Below are 21,994 nucleotides of genomic sequence, written 5' to 3' on the forward strand. Positions count from 1 at the left end.
GTAATTACAGCCAAGTGTGCTACGCCACGACAGCGTCAGCAGACAAATCATCATCATACATAGTGTTACATTTGCGTGGCATGGAAATACTTTGCACTATATATTTTTGACAAAAAAAAAAAAAACGAACACGTTAAAGTAGATTAGACATAAGCGTTCCCTGTGTAATACGAACTGGTTATACACGCAGTTACGTTGGTATGAGGATTCTCTGAGCACTAATTCTGTCTAGCCTACACTTCGCTATGGGTTACATTTGAGCATTAATTCTGAAGGCTAAACAGGCGCTATCTAACATTTATCTCAGATACAAGATATTTAAAAAGAAATAACCTTGGTGAGACACAAAAGTAGTAGGAGTAACATGAGTAAACTTAGTAAACTTAGGAGACATGCTAGGTAACTTCGTTTAAGGGTAAACACGTTTGGCTAGGTTATGAACCATTGGGGGTTAATTTGAGCTAAAGGGACTTGCAGTCATATGCTGATGGTAATAGGAGAGCTGAATCGGCGTGGTGTGAGTAGTAGTTGTTAACCTCTCATTAAATAGCTATCATGCTAGTTAGGGGTGTTCCAAAACATAGGAAAAGGCGCTGCGTTGGCCCCTTCTGGTCTGCACCTCCCTGACAGCATTAGAGACCTATGCATACTACTGCCATGTATGTATCATTCTTGGGAAAACAAAATATAACAGTATGATTGGTTATACGTTGAGACATGAGTAGAGACGGCAGACATGAGAGTGTTAATAGAATAGGTTAAATTAGGTAGCACTGTGTACTATAATAGATCAATCAGTATGATGGGGAGCATAAGCATATAGCAGGCATGCGTACAAATGCTACTGATGATTGTAGATTTGAGGCGTTCTAATCAGAGGAAATAAAAAAAAAAAGAAAAGTGTATGCAATCTAAGTTATAACACGTTAGCAAGGTAAAGCTGGCTGAAACCTTGGTTGCCCTTGGTTTAGTATGAGTCTACACAATACATTTAGCCAATGCCACTTAGAGTCCAGGTCTGATTAGGTAGCATGGTATCGGGTTCTGCCTCCCCTCCTCGCTCTTTATGTGTGCGGCGTCGAACTTGGAAAGGTGGTGACCTCCATGGGCCGACGTTCTTGGGTTGCAGCATAGTGGCTAGCTTTTCAGAGGTGTTGCATCTTGACATACTGCTGGGGCCTTGGGATCGTCTGTTTTTTTTTTCCCACCGCTTGTGTAGGTGTTCGTGCCCGGGTTGGCGCGGTCTGCTTCACGCCTGCGCGTTTGTCCGTGTTTGCTCCGTCGGACGCCCGCCTGAAATATCTGCTGTGGGACATCGTAGTAGCTTCGGCAGGTGGTCGGGTGGATCCACGAGGCTACAGTCCGGGCCACTTGATGGTGGGGCATACCCAGACTGCTCATCATTTCGTAGAAGGCCGAGCAGAGTCGGTCGAGGGCCTCTAGGGAGTTAGGCTTCTGACTGCTGTCGGGCGGCCATCTTGGACGCGCTCCGACTGCCCCTCGCTTCTTCCGTTTATTTAGTTCAGCTTGCTTGCTGTCAGCGTTCGTCCTCTTGTCTTGCGGGGACCCGGATGACCCCCACCGGTCCGGGGGGGGGGGGGTGGTTAGGAGGTTAGCTGTGGTTGCTGGTGTATGCGGTGTCGGAGAGAGCGGCCGCCTCTCTCCGGCTCCCGCTCCTGCAGGCCTCAGATTGCTTGTTGCTCAATATGCCCCGACAGGCTTCCAAAGACCTCAGTGCGACCTCAGTGCGCCCCCCAACATGGGTAGCACACCCTGGGGTGTCGTTGGGCTGTATAAACGCTGCTAGTGCCCTCTGTTTCTCTCGCCCGCCAGGAGCTCTTACCCCGTGCGTCCGTTCGGCATGGCGGTCAGACTCCGCCCCCCTTAACATTTATATTTTAATAAAAATAATAAAAAATTTAATAAAATACGTTTTAAAGCTTTCCTATAATCATGCCACTTAGAGTCCAGGTCTGATTAGGTAGCATGGTATCGGGTTCTGCCTCCCCTCCTCGCTCTTTATGTGTGCGGCGTCGAACTTGGAAAGGTGGTGACCTCCATGGGCCGACGTTCTTGGGTTGCAGCATAGTGGCTAGCTTTTCAGAGGTGTTGCATCTTGACATACTGCTGGGGCCTTGGGATCGTCTGTTTTTTTTTTCCCACCGCTTGTGTAGGTGTTCGTGCCCGGGTTGGCGCGGTCTGCTTCACGCCTGCGCGTTTGTCCGTGTTTGCTCCGTCGGACGCCCGCCTGAAATATCTGCTGTGGGACATCGTAGTAGCTTCGGCAGGTGGTCGGGCGGATCCACGAGGCTACAGTCCGGGCCACTTGATGGTGGGGCATACCCAGACTGCTCATCATTTCGTAGAAGGCCGAGCAGAGTCGGTCGAGGGCCTCTAGGGAGTTAGGCTTCTGACTGCTGTCGGGCGGCCATCTTGGACGCGCTCCGACTGCCCCTCGCTTCTTCCGTTTATTTAGTTCAGCTTGCTTGCTGTCAGCGTTCGTCCTCTTGTCTTGCGGGGACCCGGATGACCCCCACCGGTCCGGGGGGGGGGGGTGGTTAGGAGGTTAGCTGTGGTTGCTGGTGTATGCGGTGTCGGAGAGAGCGGCCGCCTCTCTCCGGCTCCCGCTCCTGCAGGCCTCAGATTGCTTGTTGCTCAATATGCCCCGACAGGCTTCCAAAGACCTCAGTGCGACCTCAGTGCGCCCCCCAACATGGGTAGCACACCCTGGGGTGTCGTTGGGCTGTATAAACGCTGCTAGTGCCCTCTGTTTCTCTCGCCCGCCAGGAGCTCTTACCCCGTGCGTCCGTTCGGCATGGCGGTCAGACTCCGCCCCCCTTAACATTTATATTTTAATAAAAATAATAAAAAATTTAATAAAATACGTTTTAAAGCTTTCCTATAATCAACATAAGACTTCTTTGTAGTTGTAATATTTTTGGTTACAGCAGTCTTTGATGGGACAGTTAATACCTTCGTATAAAACCGCTCTAAATGGGGAAACAACCAGAAACTGACAGAATAACTTTTTAGGAAGTTGGAGCATGAAATGCTTGCGAAGATGTAGTTGCTTTTTGCCCTTTTTGATATAATAACTGGATAGAATCATCGGTGACACAGAGAGGCTGCCAACCGCTTCTTGCAGCTGGTGACGGTATGTGTGCGCATGGAGGCAGAAGGTTGTACAGGGACTTATCTCCCTCCCTCCCCCCCCCCCCCCTCCCCTATTTTTTTTTTTAAATGAAAGGGACACTGCAGGGCCAGAAATATGCACCATTTAGGGGGCTTGCACCTCCTTACCCCCATAACAAGGTAATAAGATTTGCCTTATTTCCAGCACCGCATGGGTCTACCGATGCGCCTCTCCTAGGCGGACATCAGAATTTATGATTTACCATAGGGAAAGTATTGGATTGGCTGAGATCATCAAGAAGGAGGAGCCAGGCACCAGCTTGACCAATCCCCATCTACTCAGATGCATTAAATCAATGCATCTCTACGGGGAAAGTTCAGCATCTCCATTTGGTTTTGTTGTTCCAGCACATCCCACTGATGCTTAATTAAATTGAGATCTGGGGAATGTGACAGCAAAGGCAAAACCTTAAATGGTCATGTTCCTCAAACCATTCCTGAACAATATTTGCAGGGTGCATTATCCTGCGTAAAGAGGCCACTGTTATCATGGAACACTATTACCATGAAGGGGTGTATGAGGACTGCAACAATCTCTAGGTAGGTGATACGTGTCAAAGTAACATCCACATGACTGCCAGGACCCAAAATAGGGCCCAGAGTATCACACTGCTTCTACCGGTCTGCCTTCTTCTCATCCTGCTGCCATCTCTTCCCCAGGTAAACAATGCACACGCACCCAGGCATGCATTTATTCTTTATAAAAAAATAAAAATAAATACATTTTACAAAAAATTGGTTTACCTTACCAGTCAACCTACTTCCATTGCTCCATGGACCAGTTCTGACGCTCACGTCCAAATTGAAGGCACTTTCGGTGGTGGACAGAGGTAGTCATGGGCATTCTGACCGGTCTGCGGCTGCGCAGCCCCATATGCAGCAAACTGCGATGCACGGAGTGTTCTGACCCCTTTCTATCATGGCCTGTATTAAGCTTTTCAGCAATATGAGATATAGTAATTCTGTGACCAGATGGGCCATCCTTCATTCCCCATGTGTATCAATGAGCCTTGGGTGCCATGACACAGTTTGTCCTCCTTGGGTCACTTTTGGTAGTTACTAAGCACTTCATACTGGGAACATCCCTCAAGACTTGCCGTTTTGGTGAGGGTCTGACCCAGTCGTCCAGCCATCACTATTTGACCCTTGTCAAAGTCACTCCGATCTTTTCACTTGCCAATTATTCCCACTTCCAACACATGAAGTTCAAGAACTGACTGTTCACTTGCTGTCTAATATAACCTGTTCTCTTGTCAGGTGCCATTGTAATGATATAATCAATGTTATTCACTTCCCCTGCCTTTGGTTTAATAGTATGGCTGATCAATGTATATGGCTGAAGGATCCTGTAATATACTAAAAAGGTAGGGATGGGTATCTCTAGCTAATTTATTGGGATACCAAAACCACTAAATGTTAAGAGAAACACCACGGTTATAAATTAATATATGAAGTTCTAAATGTTTGAGGTTTTCCTTACGAAAATAAATACAAACACGCACACACTTTACTTGTGGGTTTTAAAACCCAGAATAATTAAAATAAAAAAAACGACAATGGCCATGGTGATTTTTCAAAAATTACTTTATTAATTTTGTATCCAAAAATAAAAAGCATATTTGTATAAAAAACATTTTTCAAAATTACAAAATTGTGCAAAAGTAGCCAACCTCGCGTTCATGTCAGTTGCCCCATCTGTCATTTAGGAATAGTGGCATTTTGTACATCTGAAAGGGGTATGGAATGGAGCACAATGTCTGCAATTTAATTGGCTAACAGGCACAGCAAAGGGTTTCAAATTGTATTTAAGGTTTCCTCCTATTAAATAAAGAAAAAAAAAACTTTTTAGCATATAAAGTGAATTAAACATGGCACTCTTAATAACCAGATCACTTGTCATTTTTTTTAGGATTTTTTTTCTACTGAAATCTTTTAATAAAAAAAAATTAAATAAAAAAAGCAATGTTTTAAAAACGATTCTTTATGGTCCCTTTAATGGTCTATTTAGGCTGCAAGGAGGAATAGGAGATTAAAGCTTTATAATCGTCCTCAAGTCTCCAATTATGCCTTGCATTTTCTTGCACCGATATAGTTAACCTCTTGATAAACTAAAGAATTTATTTTTAAACAGTTCGTTGTTAGCTGGGAAAAGAACGTCGCCATTTGGGCCAAAACTATTGGCTGGGAGGAAAAAAAAAATGTAAAAATAAAAAATCTGGAACTCCATTTGTTTTTTTTCCCCAAACAGAAGCTATTTTAGACTTTCAGATTTATTTTAATGGAACACTCCAAACCCTTAAAACACCTCTGCTTGCGAACGTGCTTAAGGGGCTAAACCAGTGTCTGCCCATTTATAGAATAAAAACATTTAAAAAAAAGGTTTTACAAAGTTCCCAGCTGTCAGTCAGCCAATAGGGGGCTTTTGCCGATTGTTTTGTCTCCCTGTTAGATAATATATGGTAGTTAAAAAGGGAGACGAGGAAACCAGTATAACATCACATCACTCCGGAGTTATAAATAAAATGCATTTCATTGCAAAAGCTGAAGGTTTTTGCCACAATTTACTATTTACGGAACAGACTTGAAAGGGCTAAGAATTAAAAGCCAGCACCTCTGAATAACCCAGTAAAGCATATTGCCAGCGAATTACTATTAGCAAAGAATATTGTGATGTTAAATGAGAAAAAGCAACATTCACTTAATAGGTTCCTTTAAAGCCGCATTGTTCCCAAATTAGCCCCTAGTGGGAGGGCTCAGAATGACATCAGAGGATGGGAGGGCAACACAGCATCACCATCATACCTAGACCTCTACCGGGAGGAAATCTCGGTATACAGCGAGTCCAGTGGTACAAGATAGAGAGAATCTCAGACACCCACTCCGAGGGGATAAGGAGAACCTATTTTTAATGGAAGCGGTAAAAGAGCTTTGCTCCCATGTATTCTACAAGTGTCATACCCAAGAGTGAGGGGCATGTTACATCATATTGCAGTGCCGCTCGATACATTAAAATGGAAACCTTGGCTTTAGAAATTTAAATCCTGACCAATTTCAAGGGTTGGTATATTGTCCCTGCAGACAAATGAATGCTACGGCTAATAAATTCAACATCTTATCCAACTATATCCATTTGCACCGGAATGACCTAGAACTGGATTTGTCAGTGCAATAAAAATATATTATATTAAACACACACACACACACACACACACCTATAATCAACTGCTTTCGATGAGGCTAGATTTTTTTGTCGCAAAATTTTCTGAAAAAAAAAAAACCACACGTTATAGAATTTAGAAGAAAACTACTACTTCTATAATGATTTTCAATGCTGTCAATTACTACAGGGAGTGCAGAATTATTAGGCAAATGAGTATTTTGACCACATCATCCTCTTTATGCATGTTGTCTTACTCCAAGCTGTATAGGCTCGAAAGCCTACTACCAATTAAGCATATTAGGTGATGTGCATCTCTGTAATGAGAAGGGGTGTGGTCTAATGACATCAACACCCTATATCAGGTGTGCATAATTATGCACAGTAATAGTCACCTGCACACACAGATATCCCCCTAAAATAGCTATAACTAAAAACAAACTAAAAACTACTTCCAAAAATATTCAGCTTTGATATTAATGAGTTTTTTGGGTTCATTGAGAACATGGTTGTTGTTCAATAATAAAATTAATCCCCAAAAATGCAACTTGCCTAATAATTCTGCACTCCCTGTAAGAATGTTTTTGTAAAAGTGATCCAAAATCTGGATTTAGGGATTTTAAAAAAAAAAAAAAAAAAAGAAAAGAAAAAAAACAGATCAAGAACTCCAAACTTAGATTTATGAAGCTTGTGTTTTCCTCCCAACCTCAATGCATAGAGTTAGTGGTACTTCATATGGGGATTCCTTGCACATTAAAGCAGCTCCGTCAAAATTTCAAACCCCTTACCCATTTATACCCCCCCTAGCCCCACAAGATTTATTGGTCCCAGTACTGGAGCTACTTATCTCAGGGTTACCAAGATGGCGGCAATTGGCACTTCCAGCCTCTGCCCTTCCTCGGACATGTGCAAGTGTTAACAGAAAATTGACACCACAATGCAAGGAGGTGGTGACTAAGCTTGACGGCCAATGACCAAGTTGACAAAAACCATGGCACTTGATTAAATCTCCACCCACTGTCAACCTGAAGGTTATACATGAGAAAAAGTGGACTCTAATTTTCCTTACGTAGAACATTAAATAAAAACAATCAAAAAGGGCTGCCCAGGGAGGGATCATGGGACATGCCAGGAGAAGAAAAAAAAAGTGACAGAGGCACTTTAATGGTGTAAACGGTCAATCTTTCTCATACAGCTTACCACTTTTACACTGCAACAAAATTAGACAGTCTTACACCACCATGGGTTGTTTTTGCATAATATACTAAACTCACAATCTCAGCTCCAAGAGTATCCTAGTGTATATATATCTGGCCCACTGATCTTTTTTTTTTTCTCCATTTACCACCATATTATTTATAGGAACATTCTGCACACCCTAACCAGCACATCTTATAACACCCACCCCCCCCAACATTGTAAGGGGACAAACCGTTTTTGAATGGTTTAACGTCTTACCTGGCGCCCGCTGGGCACTGCTCCCGACCTCCATTACCAACGCTGGAGAGCCTGCTGTTCCTAAACAGGATCTTCTGTTAGTTCTCCAAAGCAAAGCCAGTGCAAGGCATAGCTCATTGGCTGAGAGAGAGTCTCGGTCAATGAGCTAATGGATGTTTCTGTTTAGGAACTTCCAGTTCTCCGACAGTAGTAGTAGAGGCAGGGTGCCACACCCAGTGCCTCCTTACAATATGGGGCGAGAGCTGTAGTGGTCATGGTACGAGGGGTTCCTTTAAATGGATGTGAAAGAAATCAATCAGCGTTTAAGTGATCACACACTCATTTTGACTATATCCAACAAATAACAATTTAACATTTTAATTCTTGAGTTGCACGGATCAGGTTTTTTCTTTAACGCGTGTTTTGTCCTTACACAGCCACAGGTAACAGAGTCTCAGTCTGCTCAAGTTTTAGAAGTTCAAGCTGACCAATCACACGGTTAACTCGTTCTACCAAGGCATTTTCAAATGGAGACAATATATAGTCTTCAATTAGCATATCATCCGTAATTTCTTTTTTCTTCGGCTGCCGGTAGTGACAAAGCTGTGCAATTTCCCTGGGTACACGATATTCCTGACCACTAAAATCCAAAGGAGTGTGCACGGAGGTCCTGACTACATCCCTGGGGTTAAGTATCAACTTTGTTGGGTTAACTTCCGAAGGGTCGTTTGGCTCGCGGTGGTCGTGTCTTATTATGTTGACGCCTGGCACGGACTTCCATTCCTCCGGATCAGGCTTGCTTTGATTTACAAACGATATCGGAAAAACATGATTTTCAAATATAAAAACACTGGCGTCTGGGTTCGAATGTTGAAGATAATCGACCAGTTCATTCCAATTTTTATGCCTCGCGGGTAAAATAAGTTCGTCAATGTCATTAAGAGCAATATATTTGCTTCTGTACATATTGCGATAGATACAGTCATTTAAAGCAGCAGTTTGTCCGTAATAATGGAGATCTCCTGGGTGTTCTGGGTAATGCCACCCGGAAGAAACATTTATATAGGTCGTGATTGGCCATGGAATTAATTCCAAGAAGTTTTGTTTAATGTAATAAGTGAGGAGTTGCTTTAGAATTGCGCTCGAGTCCGTGTGATAAAGGATTACCTTTTGTACCCCTAACATCCGATACATTTCCATCGACTGGATGAACTGTAAGACGTTATTGTAAGAACCAAACAGAGCAGAAATGCACAAAAGAAAATCATATTCAAACCGTGAAGGTGGGTTATGCGTCTGTTCAATGTTATGGACTTTAAAAACAATGTTCGATGGATAGTTAGCTGCATGTAAATGGATATACTGGGGAATTCGGGAGTCTTTTAAATTGCATAGCAAGTCCATTGTTCCATAGGGGAACTGAAAGTGGTCGCTATGGATTTCAATCTCTGCTGGGACCGTCTCATTGGTTCCATGAAAACAAAAGTCGCAAAACAAAGGTTCTTGCTCGTATCGGTATGTAATTCCAATAACCCGGATGAGGCTTCTGCTCCGGAGATCCAAATAGGCACTGATTACATAGGTCCGGCTATTTTTGAGATGGACGATAGTATCGCCCGTCCAGTTACTACTACATAGAGTCTTTAACTCCTTCGATCTGAGAAGAGGGGACATGAAAGAACCCCCTGGCAAATAGGTCTTCTCTACAACCACGATGTAGACCACGTAAAGAAACGTGATCATGGAAAAAATTAGCGAAAAGAGCTTGCAAACATTTTTGACTGATGTACATGTCTTCATTACGGATTCCACTCACAAGATTAAGGAAGGAAATCTTGCCGTCACTCAGTCTGAAATACATAAAGAGAAATAAAAACGAATTAAAAAAAAAAAAAAAAAAAAAGGCTCATTAAGAAAACGATGGTGATTTAGTTTTATTTATGCACAATTTATAGAACTACATTAACCTATGTACAAAAATTCTCATTAGATAAATCTGCTTAGAGCAATCCTACATTAACATGTGACATGGAGAGTCAGGCTTGTAGTGGCTAGCAACTTTTAAAGCCTGGCTATGGCTGCAGGGCTTGACATATTAATATGTTCTGTTTTTATTTAACATATTAGGACACAATTTAAGATTAGAACAGATTTTCGGTGTGGAACTGGCAGAAATCTTAAGCTATTTTTCCATAAACATAGGTTTATTTAATATACTAAATTGTGAAGAACCGACCATGGAAATTGGAAGTTTACGTCAATAGAGTTGATTTGGATTCTCAAATCTTCACTCTTTTCCCAAGCTCACCTATGTTATACTTCGATATGCAACTCCGTAGTCAACTGTGCTCAGTTTCTGGTTTCTTGGGTTAAATTTCACAAAGTGTTATTGGTAAGTAATTCATAGTAAATTTCAGGTTTTAACTCAGAATAACCAAATTTACAACAGTCATTTTCTTTTCTCCAATTCAGCCATTTTTGGTCTAAAATCTGAAATGGAAATATATTTTGAAGTACAGAGAAACTATACTTCAAAAGTGTAACATGTAAATCTACGAAAAGTTAATTTGTTTAAACAAAGTGAAAAATTGTACAATCAGTGAGCGGATGGCATTATTATATGTGAACATATAAATATAAAATAGCAGCGACCTAAATAAAAAATAAAAATAAAGTGTCAAGACTCTAAAAGACCACCATCACTAAAACACACATAAATAAGGTGCGCTGTGCCTTTAAAATGTAAATATGCAAGTACTATATAAAAAGAGTACACACATAAACATTGAGATTGCACTTGAAAATAAAATCCCCATCAGCACATATAGGAAAAGGGGAAAAAAGCAGACGTATAAAACCTTTAGCAACAATTAAAACATATAATAAGGAAAAATAAAAAAGGTCACTCACAAACATCCGACAAAGTTCTATAAAGTTTAGGCTTAACGGAGAAGCACGCAGAAGCTGTTCCCAGACGGTAGCGATGAGGTGTATATATTGGAATCTACTGAAACTCCATGCAGGGGACGAAGTGAACACTTTTATTTCAGTAGCTCATAAGGATGAACAAAAAAACGGACTGTCCCACAAATCTACGCCCTGGATTAACAGAGAATGCCGTAGAACAAAAAGGTATGTTTATGTTTCTATTTGCTTATCTGGTTACAGACTTGCCAAATGTTTTGTATATTCTACTTATGCAAATTTTCAATGTATTAGTGAATGTGCTCGTCTTATTCTAATACTCAGTTATCCTGCCGGAATTAATTGTTATTTAAAGGGCCACTATAGTGCCAGGAAAACAAACTTGTTTTCCTGGCACTATAGTGTTAATATGGCCCCCCCTCCTGCTTGGGCTCTAGGGGGGAGGAAGGGGTTAAACACTTACCTTTCTCCAGCGCCGGGCTCCCTCTGCGCTGGGGATTCTCCTCCCTCTTCCGACGTCATCCGCATGCGCGGCAAGAGCCGCGCGCACATTCAATCAGTCCATGGGAAAGCAATTCTCAATGCTTTTCTATGGACGCTGGCGTCTTCTCACTGTGAAAATCACAGTGAGAAGCACGGAAGCGCCTCTAGCAGCTGTCAATGAGAAAGCCACTAGAGGCTGGATTAACCCTAATGTAAACATAGCAGTTTCTCTGAAACTGCTATGTTTACAGCTTCAGAGTTAACCCTAGATGGACCTGGCACCCAGACCACTTCATTGAGCTGAAGTGGTCTGGGTGCCTATAGTGGTCGCGTAAGTATTCTGCTTGGGCTGAATAATGTACGTTTGACTGTGTTGCTTAGCAGCAGTCATATGGGCAGATCTCTGAAGCTGTAAAAATGGGACAAGTCAATCGGTGATCCGATGAAGCCGCCTTATCGGCGAAATGCGTCATCACATTTGGACATCACAACCCCGCCCAACCAGAAGCGGCGTTGTGAGTGTATGGTGCTCTGCCAGTTGGAGTGTACCTTTTTGTTTATTATGCTCTCCGTCAAGACAGGGCTTATATTTGAGGGACAGTCAGTTTGTACTCGTTATATGCTGCTGAAATAAAAGTCTGTGGGCTATGCTTTCAGTTGGTCTACTCTGGTCTTAAATGTGAAATTTATTTTGAATGCTCACTTTATTGAATAACCCTGTAAAGTTTTGCAAAGGTTCCCTATATCCTGTGGGATGAGAGTGATTTTTTTTTTTATAGCTGCCTCTTCTGGTAGATATCAGATGTTCCTTAAATGCTTTCAGTTTGAGCATTTACGGATCTTTCTAAATGGCATCCCACGCGTTGGGGCCTGGCCAACATACCTAAGTGCAATAAGTGCCCCTTTACGGTGCTGTTTGGATACGCCGAGTCTGCAGTGGGAGAATAAATTTATTTATTTTTAAAAATCGACTGGAGTGCGGTTAAGTTTGAGTTCACAAATAAATGCTTATCTTACATCTCTGTCAGCTGCCTTTAATCTCATTTTGCTTTTGAAATGTTCTTTCAAAATGCATGGAACAATTTCACAGAAGTATGTATCTGCATTGAAACCACGGTATTGATAAAGCATTATGAAGAAATGAAAAGAAAAGGCTTGCCAAGTTTCTACTTTGCAAATTCTCTTCTTTGTTGATGCTGCCTCAGAAGCTACATGGAAGCGGTGGAACATCCGCACAAAGTATGCGTCACGTTGGCAGTGGGGTGCAGCGCTTTGAGGAAAAGCCATTAGATAAGAGCAGTAGTGCCGTAACTACTAGTCTCATCAGCCTCACCCTAATGCACTATAAACACCCGCGTCTTGCTGCACGGTTTCTGCACAGTGTCACAGACGCACTGACTTGCAAACACAGACATATTGGGTTAGAACGGAATTTAAAGTCACAGGGCAGATACCAACTAGCTAGAACGCTTTCATTTTAATAGCTATTGATCTCAGATGACTTTCTTTGTCTTTATTTTACAAAATAAGCCGTTTCGAGGAAGTGCTGTAACCCAGCGCCCTGTTTTCTGACTGTATAAAGTCTTTCCTGCAGCTATTGTGGTCAGAGCGAGTCCTCCCTGCCAGATACCACATGTCAATTCATTACCCCAATTCTCATCTTCATCACGACTATATGAAGTAGTTGGTAACAATCCATGTTCCAAAACATTTACAAACAATAGCTCAGATATGGGAGGGGGGGATGTTTAACAATGTGTGACACAGGATGTGTAGCACAATGCACTGTAAAGAGGAAGCGAGTTCACAGTGTGCAGGGGGTGGGGGGAGATAAAGGTAGAGACCTATTCGATACAAAAATACAAATTATATCGGAGATACAAAATGAATGTTATGTGAGAGAATCGCACTTTACAGGGGGCTATCAAACCTGGAAAAAGCTTTCACCATTATAAAAGATGGATTGACATTGATTCAATCCTTTCCTACGGGAAAATGTGAATGTGCGCAAAGCTCTCGCTAAGCATGCGCATCAGGCCCACAATGGTTCTCTGGGAGGAGACATTACAGAAACAGACAGACAAAGTGTTTATAGTACACACACTTCTTCGTCATCTTTCTTTACATACTGTGGGCAAACACTTTTGCGAGTGCTACAAACTCCATAAAAACCTACGTGGATTCCATGATGTTGCGGGCGTAGGAGCGCAGAGGGACCTTTGTGTTGGAAAAAAGCAAGAAAAAAAAAGAAAAAAAATTGTATTTTGATGGCACACAAGGAGTGGGCCCTCTGTAACTAGGGACAGAGACACTAAAGCATTTGTATTCTTAACACTTCAGTGTTCTTTTAAAACCATTCTCTCATCCTTCTGACTGAGCTGGGCTGTACCTACAGAGGAATTCAAACCCACTAACACAACTAAGGAGGAAAAATCCTCTGCACTCAAACATGAAAAAACAAACAACACAAAGACTTTTTTTGGCTTTCATGTTATTTGTTTAGTCTATTTTTTCACATTACCTGCTTCAATGGCAGATACAGTTAAGTCTTGGTTTATTTTATTAATTTAGTGAATAAATCACTAGGTTACAGCAGCGAGCTGTAGGGGGGGGGATAATGTCTGTCCAGTATGAATTGGTGTACAGAGCCAAAAAGGCACAGAAACTGGAAATGAGAGGTCATTTAAAAAAAAAAAAAAAATAACTTAAAAATGAAACACAAAACCAACCACAACAACGCGGCTAAAATCATTGAACAATTTTGGAATTTTTTTTCAGGAACTGAAAGCGTGCAGGGTATCACATGGCCTGTTGGTGAAGTAAAAGAAATGAAAATATCACCGTGGGAAAGACATTACAGAAAAACGTGACTAAAATGTATAGTACGTACACTTATGCTGCATTTCCCCTCACATACTGTGTGCGCCCAATTTGTAATTTTTTTTGGGTGATAGGGGAGCGAGTGGTACAAATTCCATAGAAACCACATGTTCGTCCTACAAGTTATGGTGCAAGGTCCACTGTCTCCCCACACACCGTGTATTATAACTGCAGCTATAAGGTTATGGTGTAAGGAGGTCCACTGTCTCCCCACACACCGTGTATTATAACTGCAGCTATAAGGTTATGGTGTAAGGAGGTCCCCTGTCTCCCTGCACACAGTGTATTATAACTGCAGCTATAAGGTTATGGTGTAAGGAGGTCCCTTGTCTCCCTGCACACAATGTATTATAACTGCAGCTATAAGGTTATGGTGTAAGCAGGTCCCCTGTCTCCCCGCACACAGTGTATTATAACTGCAGCTATAAGGTTATGGTGTAAGGAGGTCCCCTGTCTCCCCACACACAGTGTATTATAACTGCAGCTATAAGGTTATGGTGTAAGGAGGTCCCCTGTCTCCCCGCACACAGTGTATTATAACTGCAGCTATAAGGTTATGGTGTAAGGAGGTCCCCTGTCTCCCCACACACAGTGTATTATAACTGCAGCTATAAGGTTATGGTGTAAGGAGGTCCCCTGTCTCCCCACACACAGTGTATTATAACTGCAGCTATAAGGTTATGGTGTAAGGAGGTCCCCTGTCTCCCCGCACACAGTGTATTATAACTGCAGCTATAAGGTTATGGTGTAAGGAGGTCCCCTGTCTCCCCGCACACAGTGTATTATAACTGCAGCTATAAGGTTATGGTGTAAGGAGGTCCCCTGTCTGCCCGCACACAGTGTATTATAACTGCAGCTATAAGGTTATGGTGTAAGGAGGTCCCCTGTCTCCCCGCACACAGTGTATTATAACTGCAGCTATAAGGTTATGGTGTAAGGAGGTCCCCTGTCTCCCCGCACACAGTGTATTATAACTGCAGCTATAAGGTTATGGTGTAAGGAGGTTCCCTGTCTCCCCGCACACAGTGTATTATAACGGCAGCCATAAGGTTATGGTGTAAGGAGGTCCCCTGTCTCCCCGCACACAGTGTATTATAACGGCAGCCATAAGGTTATGGTGTAAGGAGGTTCCCTGTCTCCCCGCACACAGTGTATTAGAACGGCAGCCATAAGGTTATGGTGTAAGGAGGTTCCCTGTCTCCCCGCACACAGTGTATTATAACGGCAGCCATAAGGTTATGGTGTAAGGAGGTCCCCTGTCTCCCCGCACACAGTGTATTATAACTGCAGCTGTAAGGTTATGGTGTAAGGAGGTTCCCTGTCTCCCTACACACCGTGTATTATGACTGCAGCTATAAGGTTATGGTGTAAGGAGGTCCCTTGTCTCCCTGCACACAGTGTATTATAACTGCAGCTATAAGGTTATGGTGTAAGGTCCCCTGTCTCCCCGCACACAGTGTATTATAGCTGCAGCTATAAGGTTATGGTGTAAGGAGGTCCCCTGCTTCCCCGCACACAGTGTATTATAACTGCAGCTATAAGGTTATGGTGTAAGGAGGTCCCCTGTCTCCCCGCACACAGTGTATTATAACTGCAGCTATAAGGTTATGGTGTAAGGAGGTCCCCTGTCTCCCCGCACACAGTGTATTATAACTGCAGCTATAAGGTTATGGTGTAAGGAGGTCCCCTGTCTGCCCGCACACAGTGTATTATAACTGCAGCTATAAGGTTATGGTGTAAGGAGGTCCCCTGTCTCCCCGCACACAGTGTATTATAACTGCAGCTATAAGGTTATGGTGTAAGGAGGTCCCCTGTCTCCCCGCACACAGTGTATTATAACTGCAGCTATAAGGTTATGGTGTAAGGAGGTCCCCTGTCTCCCCGCACACAGTGTATTATAACTGCAGCTATAAGGTTATGGTGTAAGGAGGTCCCCTGTCTCCCCGCACACAATGTATTATAACTGCAGCTATAAGGAGGTCCCCTGTCTCCCCGCACACAGTGTATTATAACTGCAGCTATAAGGTTATGGTGTAAGGAGGTCCCCTGTCTCCCCGCACACAATGTATTATAACTGCAGCTATAAGGTTATGGTGTAAGAAGGTCCCCTGCTTCCCCGCACACAGTGTATTATAACTGCAGCTATAAGGTTATGGTGTAAGGAGGTCCCCTGTCTCCCTGCACACAGTGTATTATAACTGCAGCTATAAGGTTATGGTGTAAGGAGGTCCCCTGTCTCCCCTCACACAGTGTGTTATAACTGCAGCTATAAGGTTATGGTGTAAGGAGGTCCCCTGTCTCCCCACACACAGTGTATTATAACTGCAGCTGTAAGGTTATGGTGTAAGGAGGTCCCCTGTCTCCTCGCACACAATATATTATAACTGCAGCTATAAGGTTATGGTGTAAGGAGGTCCCCTGTCTCCCCGCACACAGTGTATTATAACCGCAGCTTTCAGGGTCATCCTGCTGTGTGTGAAGACATCAAACTCTAGGACAGGGCTTGACAAATTTGTTTGGAATCTAGGAGCCAGTTTTTTCCCAAATTAATTTTAAGTTTAATTTTTAACGAGAAAAATGCAATTCCTAAGAAACTATAGGCATTAGAACCCCTACAGGTTAAGGTTGTTCTGGTGTGTATATCCTGTCCCTGCAGGCTTTTCAGAGAAAAGAAAGTGTTTACAGTGCTGCCCAGTAACCCTTCTAGTGACGGTGACTCAGATGGCCACTAGAGAGAGTCCTACATTTAGAGAGAGTCTCCCCGCTCTGCAAAGAGGCGCTGAATGTTCCCCATAGAGATGCATTGATTCAATGCATTTCTATGAGGACATACAGATTGGCACAGCGCGGTGTTTTCCTGTGGGCATTGGCTTAGCTGGGATAATAAAGATTGATAATCTCAGCCATGGAGGCAGGATCAGGCATGGTAAAAACGGCACGGTGTGGGAAAAAAGGTGACTAATAACACCTTTCGTGTGCTGTTGGAGGTACCTAAACTGAAACACAGACTCTCTAACAGGGGCGCACACGCACACACACACACCAAATCCCATCCCCTGCAAACAAACACTACGCACACACTGACATTTGAATTTTAATTTAAGTCCACCCAGCCGCCATACCTTTGTGAGAAAGCTGGCCAGCGTCAATGCTCCGTTTGTGGTCCGCCTTAACTAAAGGGCTGACATCCCAGGTGCCAGGGCGTAATTTTTTTAGTCGCCATGGCGATCTGGCACCTTGGATTTGTCAAGCCCTGCTTTAGGACCTTTACTATTGATTCTACAAAAAAAATAAAAAAAATACTGGGGAGGACAAAAATTGTCTACAGGATCTCAACCACAACCTGGTCCTTGCAAAAGTTTTAGGTTTTGCAAGGTTTCTCATGCATTATTATTTTATTATTTATATAGCGCCATCAGATTCCGTAGCGCTGTACTATAAAAATGGAAAATAACTCCAGCCTCAGATGGCCCTTTAAGAAGCACCAACAAATGGTCACGAGCACAGATATGATTATCTAGACTAGAGGGTAATGCATATTTGCTAACATGCATTTTGCTACCAAGTTTAGAAAGTAAAACTAATTTTTCAGAAAATAAAAAAAAAAAATCGGTTATATAATATTTTTTTAATACCATTTTCTTGGTAGCCGACACACAATCCTCAAATGTCTATTTATTCTGGCTTATTTTAATATCCTGTCCTAAATGATTTTAACATTCTCCTCTGCTTACTACCATAATAAAAGTAAGCTCATTCTTGGACGACGGTTTCCGATTACTGCGCCAACGTAAAATAAAAATAAAACATTTCAAAATAAAAAAATCTTAGCAGGTACATCGCAGCTATAATTCCTTTGAATCTTTAAATCCCAAAACTTGGTTACCAAAAGGATCAGAGGCAAATGTGCAAAAAAAATAAATAAAATGTAAAAAGTTAACAAAATAAAGTAAATGGATAAAATGTTTCCCTAAAAAGAAAATGAAAAAACAAACCAGGGGAACTGCACCCCAAAGACGCTGTAATAATACATATAACAATGATTATCCCTTTAATTCTTAACAGGAATGTGACAACACAACTTATTGCTACAATATTACAGTGCAATCACCGTTTGTAAAGCTGATTTTTTTGTCACCCCCCCATTCTATATTTATTTATCAATGCATGCAAACAGCAAATGCAAGTCCTAAAAACCAAGAACCAAAAATACATTTCCTCTATATTTAAACATCAGCAAAAATAAATCCCATCAGATTATTTGCTGTATCTTCGGGAAACAAAAACCTACTGAAAGGGACTGAATGACGCTGCGCTGTCCTCGACCCCAGAACGAGTTTTCTGGAAAGGCCAGCTCTTTTGTTTAATAAATAAATAAACAAATAAACAAATAAACAAACGCATACGAGTTCTGGCTGGCAACAGAAATGCAAACGGAGGGAATCCGATCACAATAGCGTACGGTCCAATTCTGGCCAATTTCTTTGTTGCTACTCTGATTCCTGAAACCGGTCCAAAAGTGGGGGCATTTCAGCACCAGGATACTGTGATTAGGGGTGTTCATTTAAACAAAAAAAAAAAAAAAAAAAAAAAGAATGACTTCTATAAACATGTGCTAAATCAATGGCAGAGAATAACATCTGCAAATATTAGATTTGCCTGACTATCTACATCTTAAAAAAACGGTTTAACCTGCATGGTGGGCTATTTAATCACTTTACACTAAGCTTAAAGTGTTACGCCAAGCACCATAACCACTTTATTCATATGAAGTGCTCATGGTGCTCTCCTCTTCCAGTAACCTGCAAACACTGGAGCGACTAGCGGTCATGATAATGGAAATAAGACTCCTATGGTCCCAAGCAGAGATACCATCTGGGGTAAACTTAGCAAGTCACAATAGGATTTTAATCTATACACTTGCTGGAACGATGAACTCTGACCAAAAAGAGACCAGAGACGTTCAGGAGGACCAGAGACGGGATTTTTACTAATTCACTATGCCAGCTTTTTAAATGTATTTATTGCCTGGCCTGACGAAATGTAAGCTACGATAACACCCGCAGTAATCACAGACGTTGCCTTTCCGATGAGAGCAATTCCGCCGGGAATCTGAGCCCGCATTGCACAATAATACAGTATTTAAAACGTAGCTCTCGGTCTCCTTGCTGCCTTTATTAGGTTAATTTTTATTATAGCCCTGTCTATGTTAGAACGTTGTTACACTGCTTCTGGACCGACACCTGTCTCTGCTCACCAATAATCCCCCGGAATAACGGGAATAGATTTGTAAGGGTTATAAGGCGCTTATAGATATATATTAATTAGTATACTTTAATATTTTTAATTAGCTGCAAATGGCCCGCAGATATCCCATGCAGAGAGGCTCTTCACAGACATTCTGAAACAAAGCATGACAGCACATTTACACGTACACATGACACCTACCTAAACGTGAACTTATCCACATGCTATTTTAAAAAGGTACGCCCAAAGTAAAACCTTTGTGATAAACCCGGTGCGGATATCTAGTGTCAATATGAAATAGATTAAAATATTGAATCAAGATTTTAAATTATAAAATGCGATAAAAATGATAAATGGGAATGTCAATGGAATAAATGAGCCAGTAAATGAAATAAAAAAATAATATGCTTTGATAATACATACAGCTGTATAAAACAGCAATGTAGTGGGGGTGTTTTTACCAGCTTATTTATTCAGTCATTTTCCCCAGTAATGAAGGATCCTAAAGCTCGGTCAATAAAAAATAGATTTCCTGCTCTGCATGTGATATGCAAAGTCCAGTTGCTTCATACAAAGCAGATTATGAAAATCGCTGCCAATTTCCGATGTGAAAATGCAGATCCCTCCTTCCTTAAAAAAAAAAAAAAAAATAGAGAAAAGGTTTTTTTTTTTGGTTTTTTTACAGAAATCTCTTGTCATCTGTTGCTTTTCTTGGAGTGTAATTTCTCAATAATTGTCTTTTTTCAGTCTGGGACAACAAAAGTGGCAGAATTTTCCCACCGCTATAAAAGTTGTTCGTTCCCTGAAATTAATGAAAAAAAAACCTGGCAGAAAATTACAGTAAAGAAAAACGTCACTTTTTTGAAATAAATATCCTCCATTATGTTTAAATACATTAAAGGGGAAGGTTTATTAAACTAGCTCTGAAAGTTCATCTTGATTTCCGGTCGTTCCTCACACAGAATGCATTTTTGCCTCCGCTTCAGGAAGGAAGAACTCACTCAAATGGTAATGTTTGAATTTAAATTATCTAAACACTGAATGGTAATGTACTCAAAAACCAAAATTCAAGTTAAAATAGCCAAACTGTGACTAGCGTTGGGATTAACACACTCAGAAATATGTACTTTTAGCCTTAATGTTGAAATTCAACAAAACAACTTTTTTATGTGCATATGTATCCTAAACACAAGACTGTCATGGCACAGGCTGGCATTCAATGCAAAAACAGTGATATCCCAGAATGCTGTGCGCAGGATGAATGAGCACCTAGGAAGTCACTGTAAGAGGATACCTAGATTGTAAGGTTCACACACACTGTCACTTAAGGAGAAGTTTCCAGAATTACGTGCGTTTAATTCTAAACATCACAGAAGACCAAAAAAAAATTAAAAAAGAATAATCAGGTAGCAGAATGGTCATCTGAAAAAGTGACAGATCTGCTTAAATATCTTGTGCCTTTTATTATAATGAGATTTTTTTTTTTTTTAAGTTATAACAGCTTACTTATTGCAATGTTAAAAATAACATTTGTGAACAGTGACTTCACAATGAGATATATTAAGGAATCTTTAACATAACAGACAGCTGGGGCGCAAGTTATCAGAATATACAATTAGAAATAACTACAGAATGTTCAACGGCAAATCAGGATTGTGCTGTAATTTAAAAGTGTCGCTGAAGGTCGATTTTAGGGTTAGATGGGAGGGTTTGGGTTACATACGTTGCCGTGTGAAATTAACCAGTCACCCCAAGGGGACATTATTTTACCCATAATACACTAGTGTGCTCAAATATGCAATATTAGCAAAATACATGCAATAAAAGTTCAGATATGGTTTGGCATTTTCTGGACACTAGGATATAGCATATACAAATGGTACCTCTGTTTACAAATGCCTCGGTTAACATAATTTTCAGTTTACAAATGAAAATCCATGCAAAATGCTGCCTCGGTTTACAATTTTTTTTTCGCAATACAAAGCAAGTTTCCCCAGGATGCATTGTGCCTGGGAGGTTTATAGCACCGCCACTTGCATTCTGGAGCCTGTGGGTAGGCGTCGAGTGTGGAGGTGATAGAGCGGCTTTTGCATCGCGTTTTGGAGCCATTCTGGAAATTTTTTGCAGTTTTTTTGGGACTTTTTGGGTTCATTTCTCAAGCGGTGGAAAGGTAGGGAGCTGAGCTTCGTTTGCATGCCTTTTACGGTGTGTTCTGCATTATGGGTTGGTTTCCATGCCAGCTCATTTTTACTTTTTTATGACCTCCAGAACGGATTAATTGGTTTTCAATGCATTCCTATGGGAAACCGCATTTCGTTTTACAAATTTTTCGCAATAAGAAATGTCCCGGATTAAATTTGTAAACCGAGGGGGGGGGGGGGGGAGAGCTAGCAACTGAGAGAAGCAGATGTATATGCTTAGAGCTCCTGAGAAAAAATAAAACTAAAATGATACCATTTCTGTAACTTTTCTAAATATCATAAGAAGAAAAACTAAACTTTGACCGAGTAAAATCGCAACCCCCTATGGAGATATTAGTCATATTCTCCACTTGACACCACAAGATGGCGACCGTGCGGGAGCTCTCAGACTATACATCTCAGGAGATTAATTCCAATGATTTAATGGCCACTATCAGGCAGATAGACAAGCAGCAAAGTCCCGCCACAGCAC

At 41.6% G+C, this 21,994-nt stretch overlaps 1 protein-coding gene across 5 annotated transcripts in view; it reads right to left on the reverse strand.

Annotated features, from left to right (window-relative positions):
• Window positions 1-4,758: 4,758 nt before the first annotated feature.
• Window positions 4,759-21,994, reverse strand: part of LOC134573263 (uncharacterized) — a 43,245-nt gene continuing 26,009 nt past the window's right edge. For 2 of the 5 annotated variants that reach the window (XM_063432898.1, XM_063432899.1), the window contains exon 2: window positions 7,717-9,636. In XM_063432898.1, coding sequence (XP_063288968.1) covers window positions 8,216-9,586 — 1,371 coding nt within the window. In that variant the 5' untranslated portion in view covers window positions 9,587-9,636 and the 3' untranslated portion in view covers window positions 7,717-8,215. Of the gene's footprint in view, window positions 5,011-5,689; window positions 6,455-7,716; window positions 9,637-10,094; window positions 10,168-21,994 lie in introns of those variants that run through there. The other 3 variants (XR_010085312.1, XR_010085313.1, XM_063432900.1) reach the window with 3 other exon arrangements.

This window comes from Pelobates fuscus, chromosome 9 (genome assembly GCF_036172605.1).
Source record: "Pelobates fuscus isolate aPelFus1 chromosome 9, aPelFus1.pri, whole genome shotgun sequence".
Lineage (NCBI taxonomy): Eukaryota > Metazoa > Chordata > Amphibia > Anura > Pelobatidae > Pelobates > Pelobates fuscus.